The 22,343-nt window shown below is 40.7% G+C and overlaps 2 protein-coding genes across 2 annotated transcripts in view; both read right to left on the bottom strand.

Moving 5' to 3' along the window:
* The window catches only part of LOC131964697 (zinc finger E-box-binding homeobox 2-like), a 29,338-nt gene extending 20,396 nt beyond the window's left edge, over positions 1 to 8,942 (bottom strand). The window contains exon 1 of the mRNA XM_059328441.1: positions 8,803 to 8,942. Within this exon, the coding sequence (XP_059184424.1) occupies positions 8,803 to 8,863 (61 nt within the window). The 5' untranslated portion in view covers positions 8,864 to 8,942. The remainder of the gene's footprint in view (positions 1 to 8,802) is intronic.
* A 7,220-nt stretch (positions 8,943 to 16,162) lies between these two features.
* Positions 16,163 to 22,343, bottom strand: part of gli1 (GLI family zinc finger 1) — a 60,191-nt gene continuing 54,010 nt past the window's right edge. The window contains exons 8-13 of the mRNA XM_059330203.1: positions 21,297 to 21,437; positions 21,022 to 21,171; positions 20,750 to 20,914; positions 20,201 to 20,443; positions 19,759 to 20,062; positions 16,163 to 19,592 (exon numbers count right to left, since the gene is read on the bottom strand). Coding sequence (XP_059186186.1) covers positions 17,023 to 19,592; positions 19,759 to 20,062; positions 20,201 to 20,443; positions 20,750 to 20,914; positions 21,022 to 21,171; positions 21,297 to 21,437 — 3,573 coding nt within the window. The 3' untranslated portion in view covers positions 16,163 to 17,022. The remainder of the gene's footprint in view (positions 19,593 to 19,758; positions 20,063 to 20,200; positions 20,444 to 20,749; positions 20,915 to 21,021; positions 21,172 to 21,296; positions 21,438 to 22,343) is intronic.

Raw genomic sequence — 22,343 nt, 5'->3', positions numbered from 1 at the left:
GAAAGGAGAAGGAGAGAGAGTTGATAAAAGTGGAAAAAGAGTGAAAAAGATGGGAGGTGGGGGAGTTGAGACACACGGAAGAGGAGATAAAGAGGAATCAAATGGATGATAAAAAAAAGAGGAAAACGGAACACTTAAATAGTATGAGAAAGCGAGACCCACACACAAAGGGTGAGAAGAAAGAGAGGCAACAGATGAGAGCAAGAAAAAGCTGCAAATCTGCGAAGGGGAGGAAACAAAAGAAGTGACAATGAAGTCAATGAAGTCAACCGTCTGTGTCTGAAATTCTGAGCCAGGTCTCAATATCAGGCCTGGACAGATTCACACCTACCTATTACTTGTATCATTTAGATGACGTTACCTCCCTCTGATATACTGCCAAGCTGCCTTATGACTTACTTCCCCTTCCATCCCTCCTGCATGCTGGACACATGCACCATATAATCATAACTACAGTTTCCCTGAAGTACCGCACAGCTGAAGAGGAAAAAGAAATTGATTCTGTACTTCAGAATGTTTTTTGTTCTCTTTGCATTCTCACTTTCATTTATTAGAGACCTTTAAAAACCTTTCCAGTTTTGAAATTTTGCAAAAACATGATAACCTGTTGCACACCATGAGAAATTCTTTAAAAAAAAGATTAGATAAGACTATTTACTAGATTGTTACACGGTGATAATGACGGAGTGGACCAGTGTATGCTGATATTACTTGCTTCGCTTCCTTTCTAGCACAAAATACTTCCGGTCTGTGGATCCTGTTCTTTATCATACCTGAGCTACCAAAGATTAATTTGAAGATATAATATTGCACGCAGCTAGCAAACACGAACATCTTTCTTCTGTGTGTGGGAAGAGTTGGAGATTGACCAGCATGTTTTCTGTTTAAAGGCATATAGCGCAACACAATGACTCTCATTACTCTGCAAAGACTCTCATATTTTCACTCATTGTTACCATCATATGTGCTGTTTTTCTTTGGAGATACTTCTTTTGCACCATTAATAACATGACTGAATGACTGACTGGCTTTATGAATGAAGACATTTACTGTGTTCATGAGAAATTGAAGAGGGTGACGGCTTCACTGCCTCTAAAAGTGTCTGGTGGAAATGTGTTAAAATGAGATGTTGCCAGCAAAAGAAATAGAGAAAAAGAGAATAAGGGAGTGAGAGAAAGGGAGTCAGTCAGAGATGTGTGTAAAATTTAAGACCTAAAGCTCTGACCGTTACAGGTGGGCCTAAAGATCAGTGAAGCGTGTTCACTCTGTGATGGAATGTGTTTACTCCCTCCCAGGTAACTATGTGTATTTAAAGTATATGTGCGTGTGTGTGGGTGTGTGTGTGCAGGAGAGAGAGAGTGGGATGTGCCGGTCAGATGAAGGTGGTGCCAGGTGATCGCAGGTACAGGGTGAAGGAAGGGGAGCTGGCTGAACTCTCCCATGCCTTTCTTGTTATCTGTCCAAAATTTTCTTTTTTTTCCCTCACCTGGGCTGTGAGAGGTACCAACCCTGGTTTGTAGACAGAATTCATGATGGATGATTGAGCAGGTTTATCCAAAAACACTGCATCAGTTTTCATTGATGATTTATATCTATCTGGTTTAGAGTTACTCATTCTAAACCACTTATTTATTCTAATTACTCGATCAACAGATTATTAAATGTAAAGAATTTAGATATAATAATAATCGCCTAAGTCATTTATCAAGCAAAAATGCCATAGTTCCCAGCATCCAGCTTCTCATGTGTTAAGATTTGCTGCTTTTCTCTGTTTTATGTCATTGGAAAAAAATACTAAATTTGGGCTGTTCAATCTGTTAACGTTTAATGCATATTTTCATCATGTTTTATTAAAATAAAATTAAATAATCAAAGAGAAATCTGATTTATAGAGTTTCCCCAGAAAATGTATTACATCATGGCATATATCGTACCATAAAACATATACCGTAAAAGAAAAATGTATCCTCATCACCTACTACAACTACTACTTCTATTGAAGATAATAATGACTTAATTAAGATCACACAAAAAACAAACAATATAAGCAAAATACTAGGAATACATATGCAACTTCATATAAAAAAAAAAAACAGAAATCAGCAGACTGGAGGACCAGGGCCTCCACAAACTGAATGAAACCTGACTCAACTCAGGGTCGGCCAAGGCCATAATAATTCATTTTTCTGAAACCGACAAGCTGCATAATAGTTCATATCATGGCAGAATAGGTAGGCACACTAACATTTACAAGCATTTGGCTGGCAGTACACTAATGTGGAAGTTTTAGAAGCAATCTCATGCCATCGTTATAGGCCACGTTAGGTCTCTGCCTGGTTCTTTATCATCTAATAAATCATTAAAATTGCGACATCATGGCAGAGATATTCAATCTCATTACAAACTTTAAAGCTACAGAATGTGACTTTGGAAAAAGCGAGCAAACTCAACAATCAACTTTTCTTCTGCAGAATTGCATACAGCAACTATAAGAGCGATACCAGATAAGACGAATTCAGGAAATCCTGATACGATACCTGAAATACCAGTGTGTTGAAAAATACTTTTTTAAACAGTTGTATACTATTAACCTTATATGCGTGTAATATTATTTCTAACTTTGTTGTAAATTCACCTGTCAAGTAAGGATGACTACTTGTAGAAAGTTACTGGCTGACTCAATGCTAGTGCAGTTAGGTAAAAAGTAAGAGACTTTGGTGGGCAACTCCCTTCTGCATTTTTTTCTGTTCATGCCTGAATCATATGTGAACTATTTCTGTTAGCTTATGTAGTAAGTCATAACCAAAAAATAACTAAATATAAATCTAGGAGTAAATAACAAACACATACAGCATAAATGCTGTATCAGATGAGAAACACGATCTCTTTGTCTGTCAATCCTCAGAGAGTGAATCCAAAGCACAGCTAAACATTTTAATTATTTCTCTTTCGATACAGCTATTGAGTTCTACAATATTTTATGTGAGCTGCAGTGGTGTGTGTAATGGTGAGTGGAAAGACAGATGTGTGATCAGACAAAGAGACACAGACTAATTTCTGGTTTTAAAAATTAAAACAAAAAGATAATGGATTAGTGAGAGATAAAAGGAACGGGAGCCAGAAAGACAGAAAAGGTATGAGAAGAAGGTCAACATTTTAAGTGTTAAACTGACAAAACTAAAAACACCAGCAGGTCTGAGGTTTTCTGGCCTCAGAGGTGTTCAAGGCAGTTCCTAAACAAATGCCACCCTGCTCCTGTCTGTTGCTGATACACAACACATATCAAACTGCCCCTCTTTCAACCTGCTATATCTAGCTCACACTGGCAGATACTGGCACTCTCAGCCAGCTGAGTGGGTCTGCCTGCCTGCCAGGCTGCTCTCCCCTCTCTCCCCCTGTCTCTTTGTCTTTCTCTCCTCTCTCTCTCTGCCACCCATCTGGGCCTTGTAATACATGACAGCTGAAGCAGGGTTTCCAAATTTAATTTGAGGTGTGATAAAACAGCACATATCTATAAATTGTGTGCAGAGAGTCTGCCTATCTGGATAGTTTTAACCTCTTTCTTCTGTCAAACATGTGCAGCATATCAAACACACAATACCCAGGCTGTCTGCACAAAGGAGGATCCACAAATAGACTTAATGACGAGGAGTCTTGCCAAAGCAACGACAAAGAATGCAATAATAGCCCTGCAAATGGCATATGTCAAGAATGAAAAGGGATCAATTTGCAACATCAAACTATACAGTATGTTAACCCTATCAGATAAAACGCCTTTGATGTGAAAATAGAAATGCCTGTATGTGAGTGAAAAGCTGCGAGAAATACAGTTGGTGTTAAATGTGTGAAAAGTACATATACCACGTACACCTACACACACACTCACACACAGGCACTTACACACACACTCACAGACACACACAGACACACACACCTCATGAGCTCTGTGGTTATTAGTATGATCTTACAGTTTAAAGGAGTGTGATCCTCACTCATCTCTTGATTCTAATGAAAACATGGGTTCACCACTCTACTATTCAAGTCTATTGGGACATTTTTTAAATGTTCCAGATGAATTAACAAATTTAAAAAAGGGATCAAATTGTGTTTTTTTAAGCTGAAATTTTGCTGTAAAAACTAAACAAAAAAGATCCTAAAACTCAAAACAGTCATGTGCAGGAGCTAATATGGCGGAAAACCCCTCTCCGTGTATTAATGCTGCAATGGCACCGAAAAACTTTCCAAATAATTCCTCCTGGAGTGGATCAACAGTGTGGCAGCCACGCGGCAGGAATGTACAGTAAGACATGGGACTGCTGTGGCTACATCTAAAAACATCAGAAAGAGGAATAATCGAATAAACATGTGAAAAATACCAGAGGGACTCAATCAAGGGATTCCCCATTACTGCTGTGTAGATCTGGCATCACACACACAGAACTAGGATGGGAGAAATCTGTGACAGTTGGAGCTGTGGGAACGTTGAGGAACAAATGAGGAAACACTTAGATTATCCCACACTCTGTCACCCGTCCTGTCTCTTCTGTTTCTAGCCCTCACGCCCCTCCATCTCTTGTCTTCTCACGCCGAAGAACTGTTTTCACTGTCTCCAGCCCTGTCAACCCCATCAGTTCCCCACCTCTGTCATTCTCCTCTCCTTTCTTCCTCCTCGGTCCCTCCCACCCGCTGGTTCTGACGCCTGAGCTGAGCCCCTTGAAGAGTCCTGGTAATAAACTGTGGTGCCTGGGCTCTTCATTGCTGTCTCGCTCTCCCCACCCCTCATCCCAGAGCGCCGATACATCTGCCGTTAAAATAGGCCCAGTCCAAAAGGCCCAGCCCCTCCACTCTGTACTGTACACGCGCGTCAGTCTTTAACGTACAAATGTTTTCCCCCTATTCTCTCTCTTTCTCTTTTTCTCTCTCTTTTTTTGCTGCTCGAGTCCTTTGTGTACAGTGTGCTATGCTCACTGTGGCAGCACTGTGCCAGAAAAACCCACACAAACACACACACGCACACACACACACACACACACACACACACACACATGTATGCACACATACACAGTCACAGACACACAGCTGGGCCCCAGCTGCATACAAAGACTGGGGTTTGGAAATCAATGAAGGAGAAAGAAGAAAAGGGGAAAGGAGTTTAAATAAATTGGCACTTGAAAAAAGAAGAAAAACGAGAAAGAGGGAGTGAGGGAAACAGGGAGAGAGAAAGCTCTCTCTTAAAAAGGCACATCAACTCAACAACAGAGTGAGTTTTTTTTCATGGACTAACAAAACATAAAGCGCAAGGCATCGGGACTAAATATGTTTGCGAGAGGGCTGAAATGAAATGCAATCCTACATTCAAGAGCGAGAGTTTGAATGAGTCCGATCAGTTGTGCGGATGTCATTTTGGCGATGCCTGCTGAGTTTGAGGGAAGCGGAAAGCCTTTAAATAACATAGCTAGAAGACTTTAAATAAATGACAAAAACATTTTTTAAAGTGGAATCTACAGTGTTGTCTCAGCTAAGAGGCAAACAGTACAGCACCAAGATTGTAAAATTCATTAAGATAGAAGAGATATTAAAGACTTTCTTTATTGAAGTTGTCTTCCAAAAGCTGAAATGAACCTTGAGTTATTTGCTTCAATTTCTTTATTAATGTATTTGCTGTACACCTTTTCTGTGTTTTTACATTGTAAAAATAATTTTGGCTTACTTTTTTGTTGAGGAAAATTGATAAAACATCTTCTCATTGAGTACTTTTGGAGATTTTTGCTTCACAAAATGGTGTAAGTACATTTGAGCAAAAAAAATTTGATGATTAAAGAATTTGGGTTGAATTGCACTATTATGTCTCTCAATAAGGAAGAGGGACCCCATGGTATCAGTAATCATTGGTTCAACTGTCTGTAGACAGGATGTTGAACTGTTGGCTATTAGTGCTCAGCTAATTACTTCACACTCTTTGAAACTCTCTCTCTCTCACTCACAGCCAGTAAATACAGGTCATCATTTCAAATGGATATGTTTTCCTCCTTTGTCACAGGACTGTTTTCAATCTGCTGGGAATGGAGGGTAGTAATTTCCTCACGTTGCTTAAGATTGGTGAACATTGACAGTTTTATTGGGGGAGACAGAGACATAATCAATAGGCGCCTTGGAGAGAGAAGAAAAGTCAGCTTATGTTTTTTTCTCTTTCTTCTGGTTTGGAAAAGATCCCCAAAATCGCTGTCTTATGAGTCGGGCCTGCCAAATTCATTTGGTTTTATCAAGGACCTTTAACTCCCTACTCGCAGAGCCGCCTCAAGCCCAGCACATTCCAAATCCAACACAGAGCCTTAACACGCTTTTCCATACTGACACGAGGATGTACACACACACACTCCCTCACACAGACTTTTCACATGCACTAATGCATGTGGGACAAACACACATGTTATGTACTACAAGCATGCCGTCAACACAGACAAATTCAGGAACGATTCGAGGTGTAATTGGGAAAAAAAGCAGTTTGAACTTACATTATATATGATAATATATTGCAGAATATATTAAAGCTAAAAAAGTCTAACATGATATTTAGTTTTTAAGATTCTCTGGTAAATATAAATTTATAATTCACTTTTAAGTCCCCTTCACTTCTTCAAAACGCATGATTCACTTGTAAAAGTTACTGGAAATTGACCAGAAGTGATGCTTATCTTTCATCAGAGGTCACTGTAGGAATTAAAGTAACTGGACTGTTTTCACTGGTGGTCTGATAAGTGACAACCCCATGTCAGTAAGTGTGCCTTTTTGCTGATAGCTTTCACGGTAGTGTGATGGTGCTGATTTGAGGAATAGAGTGCAGTCGGTCGACAAACGTGACAGTTAAAGGTGAGAGTGTGTGTGTGTAAGCAAGCACACACAAGTGTCCGTTATCGCTAGGCAGCCAGCGAGGATCTCACCCTAGTGACACTCTGCTGAGCTTCACACCTCTCTGAATAAAATGAGGAAACACTTACAGCAAACTAATAAACTATAAGTAAACAGACTCCTTGAAGCAAATAGGTTTGTGACAGTTGTGTGTCACATCAGAAACAAACAAGCACATCAGATGGTTTGCGTTGGGTTAAAGATTTAGTTTAGAATAAAGCAATGTTTTTGGGTGTGTGTATTTGTGCATGATTTTCAAGACAAAATATCCTCTCAGTGAAAGCAAGATGACAAAAAAACGTACAGACCAACTTAATTATGTTTTTTTTTCCTGGGTTAACGGCTATATTTGTATTTTGGGTAATGGTTAGGATTGTTTGGGACATCTAAAGGATTTTCCTGCATCAACCTACTACTTTGCATTAAATAAAGAGCCAGAAACAACAAACTGGCAGGCACTCATCACCCATAAACCCTGATTAGTATTAGAAGAAATTGTGTTTATTTAGATTTAAGGGTTCAATGGTAGGTTTACATTTCTATTAATTAGAAATTGGTTTTAAGTTGAATTTAGGGTTAGAGAGGCATTCCGTTTTGTGGATATTTTTGTTTGTTTTGGGTTAGGGAAGCAGGAATTTACTCAAACATAAATGTTCAGTCCTCATCAGCAGGATAAGAACTAATGTTTATATGTGTATCCATGCACAGGTGTGTTTATCATAACCTCTGTTTGTGAATTCAGAGCCACACACAAACAAGGAACTACCAGATCCTTGCCTGACCACATGCATGCAGAGCAAAGTCTCTAAATTAAGCTTTCTATCTATAGGTTATTCTCAGCACTGCTGTAGGAAGTGCATTCACAGAAACTGATAACTAACATCTTAAGATTTAACTTTACTGAATTTTTCTGTTAATTCTTGATATGGTGATTGATTATCATGCTAGAATTCAAAATACAAAATGTGCAGCAGAATGTATTGCTTTAAGTAAATGGAGTATATTTTAAAACCTTTATATTTGATTAAAAAAAACTAAATGAGTTGCCTTTTTTAAAATGTACTGCTTTAAGGTCTATGTAGATTTTTTATCATGCAAGTGATTTTTGCAAATTTAACAATAAACCTGATGAAATGTAGAGCACAGTAGTTCAAGCAAAGGCCAAGGTTTAGATCAGTTCCCACCTCTGCTATTTTTATCTTATTAATTCTGATGCAGTCTTTTTTCTATTTTAAAATGCTGATAAAAACAATATTGAACTTGTGAAAACTTGATGTAACATCCCAAACTAGTTGCATAGCGAGGTACAACATCCTAGAAAGTTTCAGTCTCAGAGCAGGTTAAGCTTTCAGCGTGAGCTTCAAGAAAAACTAAGGCTTGACAAGAAAAATCTTAGTTAAAATAACAAAATCAAAGTCTGCTTCTGACTTCACTGAGGTTTAAGACAGTTGGGATGCTTCTAAATAATTGATGATTTACCATTGATTTAGTTTTTTTTTCTCCAGGTGTATAAAATATACAAGGGTCTTGAGATTTAACAAAACAATTTCAGCCACAGGTTGTGGGCTTTTATTTCAGGGTTTTGCCCAGATGTGTGTGCAGGTAGAATAATCCCAGTGGATGCAAACGTGATGAAAGTTGACTGCTCATCCCTGCAATTTATGCTGCAAGGCAATCACAAGCCATACACTCAAAAACCTGAGTGTGAAACATGAATGAAGTCAAAGTGCTGTGCAACAAACTACACAGCGATAATATAATATTTAAGGTTAGTTTTCCCACAAACTGCAGATGAAGTCGACGCTGTTCGCGTGAGGGCTTGTGTCCGCTGCAGCGATCTGCCTACATCATTTACCAACTTATTAAAACTTTCTAGCGCTGCACGTTTCTTACCTCGGTTTCTCCTGGGGTTGGCTTGTTTCCTTCGCTTGCCCCGACTTTCTTCTGTCATCATCACGCTTTATTTCGTTTTTAAAAAAGTTGTCCAGGGAGCGGTGCGAGTGTGTGTTTGTCCTGAGTGCCTGCCTGAGAATGAATGGTGATGAGGCATCGCCTTCGGTCACAGCGGGAGACTCAGACCTTGATGGGACTCCAGCAGCAGAGGCGACGAGCCGCGAGGAGGAGTGATGTCAGCAGCAGAGGTTGGCCCTGAGGTCAGTCTTGGCATCGTTAACGTGCACCTTCCTCGTCTACAAAGCAGACAAGATGGGTAAGACTCATATAGCCCACCAGTTATAACATCAGTTATGTTTCGATAAAACACTGACACTGACGCGACATTGTAGCTCCTCTCCAAAGAGGGAATCCCGAAAGCGTCGATGTATCAGCATGTTCTGGTTTCATCTATCTAAACATGCACGTTTCTTCCATAAATCACCGAAATAATACGTTATATTGTATGAATATAACGTAACTGGGTAATTAGTCTGCAGTTGAGTGTTGTATTATTTAGAAGAAATTGTAAGAACGACCAAAGGACTTCGAGAGTCGCGATTCTTGTACTTATTGATACGTCTTCATGTTTTCACTTTTCCTTAATACTAATTCAGTGATACTGTTACTGATCAGAAAAGTTAACTTGTGAATCTGCATGTCATCGATGCTGCAGCGCAAACTCCTGACACATAGAGCTTCTTAACTGGAATCTATACAGGCTGTTAGACGAGGTGCAAATGGGGCTGTTAACTCCATCTTGCTACATTTTCACCACGGAGAGATTATACTAACTGCAGGTTAATGAGAACAGGTATGCGCGCACCCCCCCTATCAACACCCCCCTCCTCCATTTTTATGGCTTGACTATTATGCAGGTCGCACCTGCGCTCAAGTACCCTGGAGTGGACCCCGTCCTGCGCTCCATTCACCCCTGCATGGCTGTAGGAAGTCGTGCATTGACAGTCCTTTGTGTTGCAACCTGGACCGTAATCTGTTTTGCAACTGAAAAAAACATCCGAAATAAAACTCTAACGCAGCGTTCAGGACCCCCACCTTGGCTTTCTAGTGCCCCCCACCTCTTAGTAACTCTGCGAGATAATACAAGCGAGCCGGGTAGCTTTTCACGGCGCATAATGTGTCCTGCTAGTCTATGCGGAGTAAACAAACTGGGATCTGACACTGTGAAACAGATTAGAGAGCACATTATCTTTTTAGAGACAGATGATTCAATTGAAAACTAAATCCCCCTAAAATAAGTAAATTATAGCCTAGTCATGATTTAAGGTGTTAACTACACCATCAAAGCTTGTATAACAGATTTGGCTATAAAAGTCATTACACATTAATTGTTTATAGTCCCAGTAGATATATGATGAAGCAAGAGCCAACCATATGCACAATAAGGCCATCACAAACCACTGCAGTCATAACACTTAATGTAAGCATTATAGCATATATTTTACATTTTAAAATAATTAAATATAATTTCCTTGATGTTAACAAAGACTAAAACTCTACCTCAACAATGTTACTTTTTCAATACTGCAGGAGCTCAAGGTCACATTTTAAGTAAGACCTTTTTCAGCTCATGGTGAAACCCCCCCCCAACACACACAAAATACATCCCCCTTCGTTCCATCACCCATCATGGCTGCTGGGGGGTTTGTCTCTTAATAGATTCTGGAAGAGAAAGCATCCTGAAGGTGGGGAGGGAGCGGAGGGCTGAAGAAAGAGAGGGACAGAAGGGTCATCACGGCTCTTTGTGGTGGCATGGATAGAGGAGAGGGAGGAGAGGAGGTGGATGAGGAGGGCGCAATAAACTTTGCAGCAGATGAGGGTCACAGAGGTGCAGAGGTGCTGCAGAGGTCCTGGGAGCTGGGTTTTTTAAGTTATGGTCATATGCATTCTTGCTGTGTCAGTACTTCAGGATATATGAATATGTTTTTCATTGCAAATTTGAATTGAGTTCAATCAAATTGTAAAAATTTGCCGTAGAAGGGTATGATTTAAGCCTGTTACATGTTTCCTGAGTTTCATGGCTCCGGGTTTTGTGAAGTTGTGTTGTATATTCAATTTTAAAAATGATTTAACAAATCAAAGATAATATAAGTTTCCACTAATGCACTTCTTTTAATTACATAATATTTGAGGGGTTTATTCTTTTGATTTCTGATCGACTATAGTGAATGTGGGGGCACAGTCCTATTTTGGTTTAGTAGTTGTGCAGTGTAACATAAGTACACAGCAATGCTGCGGCGGTGTAGTTTTAGCTTTCTACTGTCTTGTTAAAACAACAACTTCTACACACACACACACACACACCCACACACACACACAAGGAGGAGCATGGAGGAAGCAGTCCCACTGGGGTTTTGTCCCTGACTGTGGTCTATGGGTTCAAAGCTTCTTGCATGGGGAGGAGAGCCCTTAAACAGCATATTAAGCAGGAGTTAATTATATGCCAACCTAAGTGACAAAGGAAAAGAAAAGCCTCCCTCTGAATGGCAAGACAAGAAAAGAGAAAAGTCATTATGCTGCCCACTTCTTTGCATTTGAAAAAAACTCTTATTTTGGAATTTCCATTTGTAACTCTACAGAAAAGAGGAGATCACATTGTAGAGAGTCGAAAACACTGTCTTGGCATCAGCGCGTCTAACTTTTTACATTCGAGTCTAACTTTAACATGTTCAAGAACTAAGTTTAACATATGCATTCACATAAACACACACACACATACACTTTCTAATTTTGCGAACAAGAAGCTATGGCATTTTGCATAACAATCAATGTGGCCTAAGGCTGGAGACAGGACAGTTTTTCCAGGAAAATAATTAGTGAAAGTCAGTGCCCTTTGAATCTGACATGTACAATAACTTAATTTAAGCATTGAACAAATACAGCAAACATATTCAATATTTACATCAGTCATTGAATCTAAAAAGCATAGCCTATCTCTGATTAACTTGAGTTTGTGCACCTCATCGGAAGAACAACAGGTTGAATATAGTTTCAAATAAGGTAACACTACTTTTGACGTGTTGCACATGTACATTTAGGCTTATCAGGTACATCTAAAGCAGGGATGGGCAACTTAAATGCTGGAGGGCGCCACAATTTTTTCATCAACACATATAGGACCGTGCACTTAACCAGATATGATGAAACTTCAATTTTAAATATGTTTACAGTGCAGTAACTTAACATATATTAATGCTAAAATGCATGTATAACAGTATAAATAGGAATACAAAAGGTGCAAGAACAGCAGGCCAACATTAATTGCAAGAAGTAATTTTTGTGCATTTCTACACTGCACTTTTAAGACTTCATGCTCAAATGCATGTAGTTGTACTGAGGGCCACTTCAAGTGAGGGTGCGGGCCGTATGCAGCCCCCGGGCCTCCAGTTGCCCATCCCTGATCAAAAGGATGACCCCTTCAAATTTACCAATGTGCATTGGTCAAACAATAGCTGTTTCTTGCACAACTGCATATATGTCGCTGTAGAATTTTGAAGTGTAAAATGGTATTATTTCTCCTTGTACTCTCCTATCAGCTCTTCCTCCAGACACCCCATTTGACCCTGTTTCAGCTATTGTTTCAAATAACAAGTCTGGATATGCCAGATTGCAGATCAGTAGTCCGTCAGGAGAACTTCCCCTCGCCTTGGAGCAAATGAGTCAACTTCAGCATCACTGCCAGGCTGTAGTGGCTGCCGTGAGTCTACTGTGCCATGCCACAACACCACAATGCCAATATAGTCTAAGCACACTGGGGCCCCTGTACCAAAAAACGAGCCAACGCTGTAAAAAGTAATGGTGCTGATACCATTTTTAAAAAGAATATCCTATTAAGGCGTTACTCTAAAACCATATTTTGACTACAAACACAGCACGTGAAGTGACAGCGTTAGCACGCGACGAGGGTGTTATATAAAGTGACGAAAATAACGGACAAGGTGGTGAAGTCCGTTAGTTTTCTAGCTTATAGCCTGTCAGGATATGCTATTACAGGTGGGCTATTTCAGTTTTTATTGATATTACTACTCACCGAAGGCGTGTTCAAATCGTGAGAAAGTTTTAAAAGTTTGCTTTAAGTCAGTTTAACCCATAACTCGGTTCGTTAAAAAATGAGAGTTAGCTAGTTTAGCTAGCTGTTACGGTTGCAGATATAGGTATGCTGTTGCTATAGTTACTTACGATTAGTACAGCTATTTAGAAAAGGTGATTTTTGACCGGGACTATGTTTGTTACTCGATTTTAAACTGTTTGACAAGACATGGGAGTTTAATATTATTTAATATAATAATAATAATAATAATAATAATAATAATAATAATAATAATAGCGTGATTGCCCAATTAAAAAATAATTTATAAATAGGCTATTAGTTTTATTTTTAGTCATTTAAGTTAGTTTGAGCAAGTGTGCAGCAGTGGTTCTCTGCTTGGCGGAGGGATACTACATTAGGTCCCAAGATAAATCTGAAAGGCCAATGGCATTGTTGGAATGTAACTAAGTACTTTACTCAGGTACTGTATTAAAGTACAATTTTGAGATAATTGTACTTTACTTGAATTTTTCCATTTTATGTAACTTTATACGTCTAGTGGACTACATTCTGAGGGAAATGTTGTACTTCTTACTCCACTACATTTAGCTGCCAGTTTTAGTTAATTTTCAGGTCAATATTTAACATAAATATCCTGATCAATTTAAAGTGACTTTTTTTATTTATTTATTAAACCTCATAAGAGTATAATTGGTAGTTAAAATGAGCCCTCCCTTGAGAAAATGAAGCTGTTGCTTACATAAATGCATCAATAATAGTAATCCAATAATATAGTTAGAATATACTAAACAATTTTAGTGGGTCCATTCTGCATAATGAGCATCCTAACTTCTGATGCGTTAAGTACGTTTTGAATGCAAGACCTTTAGCCTTTGTGGTGGGGTAATTTCAGAGTGGTAAAAGTACTTTTACTTAATTAAACACCGGATCTGGATACCTTTTTTCCATCACTGGCCAAAGGGTTATTATAAATATCACAAAAATAAGTCTATTCTTTTCTGTCTTATCTCTAATTATGCTTCAATGTGAGGGGGGGGGGGGTCCCCTCTTTGGTTCCACTGCTCATAAGTCACTTCCACACCACCATATCCTGTGATGTGATGTCATGAATAGACATGACTTCATTTTTAAGAAGTTGCAAGCCAGTAAGATTGGGCAACCCCTGGTGTTTAGTACCATATAAAAACAGCGTAATGGATATGAACTTTTTTACTCCCATATCTACTCCCAAGATTTCCCACCACTCTGTTACTTCATGTCGTGTTGATAATATTTTACGAGCAAAATTTGTTGTAGTTTTTCTTTCTTACAGCATTTAGTGGCCTACAGTGCCAGTCCCCACTGACCACAGAGAGCCCGTCCAGGCACTGATGTCACCAAGAGCAGACTTTTTTAATGCTGGTCCACTTAGTGCAGCAGCCCAGCAGATCACTGTAGCTCATAATAGGCTGTCGTGACAGGCAGGTTTAAATCACATTCATAACAATAAGGTTTTACAATTAGGACAAGAAGAAGAGGAATGATGATTTAGGAAACATTTCCTCTTCTTGGTCAATTTTTTTAGACTTAGAATGATGGTGGGGTAAATGTTGTTGAATCTCAATTATACAGAATATAGTTTAACTGTTTACACTGTGTAAAGTGTGCAGCATTACAGTTATGGAGGCTTTATTTGTAGTGAATGAAGGAGAGATACTGTAGGCTATTTGTGCTTGTTCTCAGGCTGTACTGCACTCTATTGGAGAAAATACGTCATTGCAGTAATCAACCAGGCATAGAAACAAATATAATCCAGCAGGGCAGGCATTATAGCATTACAGCCATGTCTTTACTTTAAACTCACTTGTTTTAAAACATAAAACCACATTTCTTTACAACAACAGATCTGAAAGGAAGGAAGTTTGACACACCTTCTGCAACCATCCCACTGAACATCTTTATTCATAAACTGGTAAAATATAGCACATTTGTATAAAAATGTAAAAATTGTACACAAAATATAACACTTGGCTTCTGTCTATTGTAGTTAATGCTACTATCATAGCTTTCAGTTGCTAAAGGTGATATTCTTTTGCCAGCAAAAAAGTCAGAATGAAGGATGACAGTTATAAAAAACAAAACAACGCACACATAGAAGGCAACATCCATAAAGTTCATTAATATAAAAAGATAATTTTATACAAAACATCTCATACATTCTAAAGAACAGCACTATCAGTCAATGTTCATGCCCTTATTGCTAGTGTTAGTGTTTGTTAAAATAGACTATTTGTGCATCTTTTTCTCAGTCATTTTTAAGGTGTCTTTGGTAGGTTGTACACTTTTTTCCAAAACAAGAAATGTTCTTAGTAAACTCTGAAGTGAAGCTGCTATTTTATTCTGAAAAGTCTTGTGAAATGTTTCAGCAATACTTTTATGTGGCCTTTTTGAACCTAACAATGCTTAGATATGTTCTTGAATGACTATTAAAAATACTGTAATATTTTGTTATTGCTATCAAAATGAGGTTCATGTAAATAGTCACAAGAGACAGAGATCTTTCCACACAGTGCTGTAGTCAGTGCAAAGCCACGGTGTAAAATTAGTTTGCCTTCTTCTGTATGAAACAGCTCAATAGTCGCAAAAAAGTACCCCAGTGTACCTATTTTACTACAGTGGTAGCAAATTATCAAATTTCTGCTTCTTGATCCCCTGTCCTGAATAAGTAATGCAGACTTTTCCAAATAAACTCCTCTTTGGGATTAGAGCCAAAGTGCAGCAGCACTGTACGATGAATGTACCTCAGTTTTTATTACGATTACTGATCTGTTAACAGATACAGACCAGCTGACTCAGGTTTCATTCAAAATAGTTCTCAGCTGAGCCATGTACAAGTCGTAGGTCGGGTTGATGTTGAGCGAAGGCATTCTGTCAGATAAACTGTAATGTAGAGGGGATTTTTACACACATATTATATCATCATCCCCTTCGTATGTACCTTAGAATGAGCAAGACACTTTTGGTTCTACAGTTATAAACATCACTGAAAAGAATAAAAAGTACACAGCTGCTTTAGGAACACTTACAGTAAACATGTGGAGTGCAAACTCTCTGTCTGGAAAGGCAATTATAACATACATGTAATCTGAACACCAAAGATTCAAACAACCAACAGGTCCTGAGTGTCTGTGTGTAGGCTATGTGTGTCTGTGACTGCATCTGTGCATGTGTGGGAATACTGATATGCCACTATAAAGAGTGTGTTCCCTAGCAATAAGAATTAATATTTAGTAGCACCGAGAAATAATTTCTCAATCACTAAAAGCACAACTTTAAGTCTTCACTCAGCTCTTCAAAACAACCATCCTACAAAGTCTGAACATTGGCCTTCAGAATCTAAGCAGTTATCACAAGACGGAGGAGGATTTATCCACTGTCTCATTGTCATATACACAACATATATAAATGTATATAAAACTTATTTACATGCATCCTTCTCTGCTCCACTGTTGCCACAGCCCCATGTGACTGGAATGCCTGTTTGGAAAAAGTTCAGTATCAGTTTCATATCAGGCATGTAGCTCTGTGTCTTACAGTAAGGCACAGAAAAATACCAAGTACCAAGGCAGCGAAGGAACAATACAGCGAGGGAGGTTGATCAGGCACCTTTGGTTTTAAGGGTTTGGGTGGGGATTCTTACAGTTTTTAAACCTGTGATGGGATCACATTAGTAGCTTAATTTGCAACCAAAATGCATAACATTGCTTCTTTTACATGGTTTTCCAGCAGCAACAGACCCCTTGCCAGTTCAGCGCCCTGGCTTGAATAAGGGTTGATGTGTTGGGTTTACATATAAAGGCCTATGTGGAGGTATATATCAGAGCAGACTAATGATCCGTTACATGAAATGATCCTTTCAAAAGTCTGTCTATATTACCCAAACTCAACATTCTTGAAATGTACCAGGGAAAATCCCTACGAGCAACATTACTTAAGTGTGTTTTAAACTGTAGACTTGTTACCTCTGGATAGTGGGCCACATACATTTTCCATATGGGATCTCAATTAAAACATTAAGAACTGCCTCTTTTTGATTGTTAATCTTGGGAAAGACACCCTGAAATCTTCTTCTAAGACAGTGTGTTCAGGTATTTATTCTCCCCAGCCAGCGAGGTAAGCATGGAAGTCATGTCGCCAACAGCCATGTTGGACAGGCCGGAGCCTGCAGCTAAGCTGACAGAAGTCTGGGGGGTGGTGAGGCGGGATGAGGCCTGGGAGGAAGACCCTGGCTGCCCCTGAAGGGGATTGTTGATTGGGCTGAATGAGGAAGACTCAGCATCATCAATTATAGAGGTGAAGTCTATGCGAGCATTATCCAGGTCCAGGTTTTCTAAGGCATTGGAGATGGGGCCGGATTCAGGATAGGGAGTCATAGGAGCAGGCTTTGTGCCGCCTGTTGGGTCCAGGTTGGACCCCATACTGTGCTGCTGGTTGAGACAAGGTCCATTCTGGGGGTCAATGTGTTTGTCCATATCCATGGTTATCTGGCCTGAATAGTACATGTTGTTGTTATTGGAAGGAGAGAACATTTCATTTTGCTGGTGCTGTGGATGCTGAACTGGGGGAAGTCTGACCGCTCGTCTGGGGCTGGAAGTGGAGTGGACAGGGCTGAGGTGGGGAGGGCTACCCAGGTAGCCTCCTCCTACCTGTGACAGGCTGTTCTGTCGACTGAGAGGTTTCCGTCCCTGAGGGGGCCTGGGAACCACCATCTCCTGGCTGTAACATGAGCCTTGGAGACCTGTCAGCTGCTGGTCTTTAGGTGTCACAGAGCTGGGCCCTCGGCTGTGGGCTGGAGGGCTCATGACCAGGTTCTGGTTGGGGTAGGACGCATAGGGCTGGCCGGAGTATAGATTCTGGTTTTGGTGCTGTGGACTGTGTTGCATCATTGCTGTCTGGGCACTCATATCCATATTATCAGATACAGGAGGTGGTTTTATTCCACTCTGCTGTTGTTGCTGTTCTTGTTGCTGCTCCCACATGAGTGCTTGCTGTGACTGCACATAATTCCTCACCATCATCTCCTTCACCTGCATCATGGGGGTTTCTGACCTTTGCCCATCTGAGAGCGCAGTGCCAGCACAGCCCAAGCTCAAGCCCCCTCCACTGGGGAAGGAGTTCTGGTTCTGCCCTTGAAAGTCACAGCTGGGATTGTTAGAGTTCCTCATCAGGGCCTGGCCCGGCTGTTGCGGGTAACCCTGAGTCTGCTGTAGGAGCATCCGCTGCTGTTGGAGCTTAGCACTTTGACAGGCATTTCCACCTCCCATCCCTGGGTGGAACTGCTGCTCAGGCTTGATGGTGAGTTTGTGGGTCCCATCGGGACTGTTGTAGAGACCTGTCTGATTGTTGAAATGGGCTTGTGTCTGCTGAGGCTGCAGGCTCGGATCTGAATACTGCATTCCTCGCTGGTTCTGGAGAGCATGGTTGGGAGTTTGGATTTGGTTGTGGGAATCACTCCAAGGGCCTCCAGCATCACCACCCTGTCCTATGCCTGGGTAATGGGGGCCTGAGGGACTCAGCTGACAGGTGCTCATACTGTATTCAGTTTGTTGAAGAAGTGTATTAGACACGCCCTCTGAGTGAACAGGCCTTGCTTGACCCATTGGATTTCCACTAACCCTGGAAGTGACTTCCCCTCCCTGGTTCTGGTAGTGCCCCTGCATGTAACCAGGGTCTGGACAGCTCAGAGAGTCATGGCTTGGGGATAGTTGGTTTGCAAGAGAATTTGCAACTCCTCCAAGAGTCTGATGCTGTTGCTGGTATCCCATGAAGCCTCTCTCTCCATGGGGCATCATCATGGAACGATCCCTGGCATCAACGGGGGCAAGGTGGGGCTCCATTCCCATAGCCTCCATCATTACATTCTCCGTAATGCTAGGTGGCCGTGGGGAGTACAGGTGGCGGGAAAGACTGGTGTCAGAGCCACGGTGTTGCAGTGCATTCCTTCTGCCCATCATGGCAACATTATTAAGGCTGTTGAAGCGCTTGGGGAGAGCTTGTGGATCTGCTACTGATCGAACCGGATCACTGGCTCGCCTGCTGTTGTTACCTGGAGCCTGGTGGGGGTAGATAACACCAGTGCCATACTCCGTGTTGGCACTGTGCCTACGTGGACCACCTTGTTGAAGGAATGGGGGCAGAGGCTGCCCCTGGTACTCACTCAAAATACCTCCTCTTCTGACTGGAGTACCTGGCTGCTCCATATTGGGTAAAGGAGTAGGTGGTGGTCCACCCGTAGCTGCAGCATATTTGGCCTTTAGGCTGTATTGCTGGGCGGGTGTTAAATTAGGAAGACCTGGCAATCCTCCTCCTCCAGGACATGGTGCTCCTCTTCGACTAGTCTCAGGAGAGAGGGGGTCCCCAACACTCTGCTCTGGACCAAGAAGGTGACATCCTCCACCTCCCGTTCCTCCCATTTGGGAGACCTCACTGGAGCGCCGGCTGGACAGGTAAGGAGACACCATGGAGGACCGACGGCTGACAGTGTATGCAGAGCTAAGGCTGCTAGTACCGCTTCCTCTTCTGTCAGTAGAAGTACAGCCAATCGATGTGCCACCTCCTAACTCATGATTGGACAGCTCCATAACTCGTCGATTTGAGAGGAGTGGAGAAGGTGCACACATTCCCATATTCTCTACTGCACCTAAAAATGAACACCCAGAAGGAAGAATAGCTTAGAAACAGTTCATCAATACAGACCAAGAATTTAGTCCCTGAATCCTTTAACATCATCATAGGTCAGTTATGTTGTAACACTATGAATATGAACACAACAGAGTCCTGAATATTCATTTATTCAATCAACATACCAGGAAGTGCAGGTAGCTTGTTATTGGTGCAGCGGCCAGGAGGAGTTGGCCTGCGGATTTGCTTCAGCTTGTCAATCTTCAGGTTCTCCAGCCTCTTCAAAGCCTGTGCTGACATTCCCATTGTTCCCACAGTTCCTGGCTCCCCTCCTCCACCTGCAACTCCATCCTCCAGTGCTGTGAGATCCTCCAGACTGCCAGCTGCATTTAGGTTCATCTCCACCCCACTGTCATTGTTGTTGGCGCTCCCCAGTGGAGAACGTTCGCTACTACAGGATGATTGACCACCAGGACTTGGCTGGGATTTCTGAAAGAAGTAATATTATGTATTGTCAAGAAAAACCTTTTAAGCTGCAGAAATCTACTATGCATGTGTTGCTTTTAACATTGGAGCTTTGTTTATTTTATTTGGTTTAAACGACCATTGATAAAATGTATCCCTCACCAGAGCGGTCTCAGGAGCCAACAGTTTGCAGTCCTCCCTGCGCGTCTCCTCTTTCTCCAGCAGCAGCTCAGAGCTCGGGCCTCCAGGCGTCATAGCTGAACCAGGGGGTCGAGGTCCTGTGTCTCCACGATGCTTCTTGGTGATGTGGGCTTCAGGGCCGTGCACAGTTTTCACGTGTTTACGCAAAGAGCTTGGGTCTGTATACCGCTTAGTGCAGCCGGGGATCTTACATACATAAGGTTTCTGTAAAAATGCAAAGTATATGTCAAAATTTTGTGGTGAGTCTTCCAAAACAAAATTTACTTTAATACAACTTTTCAGTGTGGCAGTTGACCATTCTAATACAAACTAATGCTTTGCTATTACATTATTTGATGATATTTGCATGAATGTGAATTTCTGCAAGACTTTTATATTGTCTTAATTAAATGTTGTTATATTAACTTAATTCACTGTTGCTAATATATAAAGATAACTAATGAATTTAGCGGTCAATGTATTGTTTAATTAGATTACTTTTTTACTTTTCAGTGGTGTACTGTACAGTACCTCATTGGAGTGAGTTCGGTTCTGGTGCTTGGCCCGATCTGAAGCATTGGAGAAGGCCTTGTTGCAGCCTTCATGTTCACACACATATGGTTTCTCTCCGGTGTGGGAGCGCAAGTGGGTCTTCAAATTCTCCAGGCGAGAGTAGGCCTTGTTACAGCCTTCAAACTAAAACAGAAACAATATGCAACGGTTATATACTTTTACAACTTTTCAAAAAGCCAACAAAAACAGAGATGGAAAGAGAAAGAAATGCAGTATAAAGATACACTCACAGTGCACTTATGTGGCTTCTCTCCTGTGTGTCTGCGCATATGAACCACCAGCATGTACTGGGCTTTGAACGGCCTCTGTTCTCGAGAGCACTCCTGCCAGTGACACACAAACTCCTTCTTTTCTCCGTGGATGTGCTCATTGTTGATGTGCTGTTAAAGAGAGAACCCCATTAATAATCAAAGTGGTATACTGAAGATACATACTAATAAAAATGCTGTGTTTTCTTTCTCATTTTGTTCCTTCCATCTACAATATCTATCAGTTGTTCTCTCACATGAACCAGCTGGTCTTGTGTGTCAAATTCCTTGTTGCAGCTCTCCCAGTGGCAGTTGGTTTCATAGATGGCCTCTGGTTCAGGTTTCCCGTCCTCCTTGTCCAAGTCATCTCTGCCATCCAGTAGACCCAGGAGGGGGTCCTGATGAAACATAAGGGTGAAGACCAGGGGCCGTATTCATAAAGCTTTCTAGTACAAAGAGTTACTCCTAGTGACGAAATCCTTAGAAGATTCTTAGAAATATGACGTTTTCTAAGAATTCACCCTCACAGTCAAGAGTAGATCCTGGTAGAGATGAAAGTTATTCGAAATAGCATCTTACCCTTAAGAGAGCCCCTAAGGTGAAAAACTGTTAAGAGCAGTGAGGTGAGTGACTTTTAAGAGGTTTCTTAAGCATAGGAGAAAAATGTCAGACAGAAAAAAAAGGTAAGAGATTCTTCTCCTACCTTTTTTTTTCTGAGAAGAAGAAGAAGAAGAAGAAAGTGCAGGGATCATCTTCAAGATTGATCTCATTAGAGAGTGCTCAAGTGCTTACATCTCCCACCAATGCAATAATGCTAATAGCTATTTTTCTCCTGATAATATCAAATAGATTAATCCAAAAGCATGGTAAAATAATGAAAGCAAATAAATAAAAATAACAACTATCATTTAATAGGGTACTGCACAAGTAAGTAAGTAAGTATTTATTCAACAGATATGTTTATTACATAACATGTTATTCATATATACACAACATGTTCTTAAAAAGTCTAAATTATACTAAAGTTTTTTTTTCTGAATACTGCCCCAGAAGTTCATCATTTAAGTTGAAGGAAATAATGTACAAATACAGGTGATTGGGGAAAGTGGGGTGAAGTGCCACTTGCTGGCAACAAGAAAAAGTTTAATTCTGTGTGTCCACCAGCCGCAGGTCATTGGTATAATAAACCAAACCGCTGGTAAAAAATAGTCAGATTAAACGTTGAGTGGTGCTACATAAAAAATATAGCTATTTGCTAGCTTGTCAGAGAGGAAATATGCCTGTATTGGCTTCTCATGTTTTTC

Source organism: Centropristis striata, chromosome 3 (genome assembly GCF_030273125.1).
Source record: "Centropristis striata isolate RG_2023a ecotype Rhode Island chromosome 3, C.striata_1.0, whole genome shotgun sequence".
NCBI classification, from domain to species: domain Eukaryota; kingdom Metazoa; phylum Chordata; class Actinopteri; order Perciformes; family Serranidae; genus Centropristis; species Centropristis striata.
The sequence above is the reverse complement of the archived record's forward strand: the minus strand, read 5'-3'. Positions and strand labels throughout refer to the sequence as shown.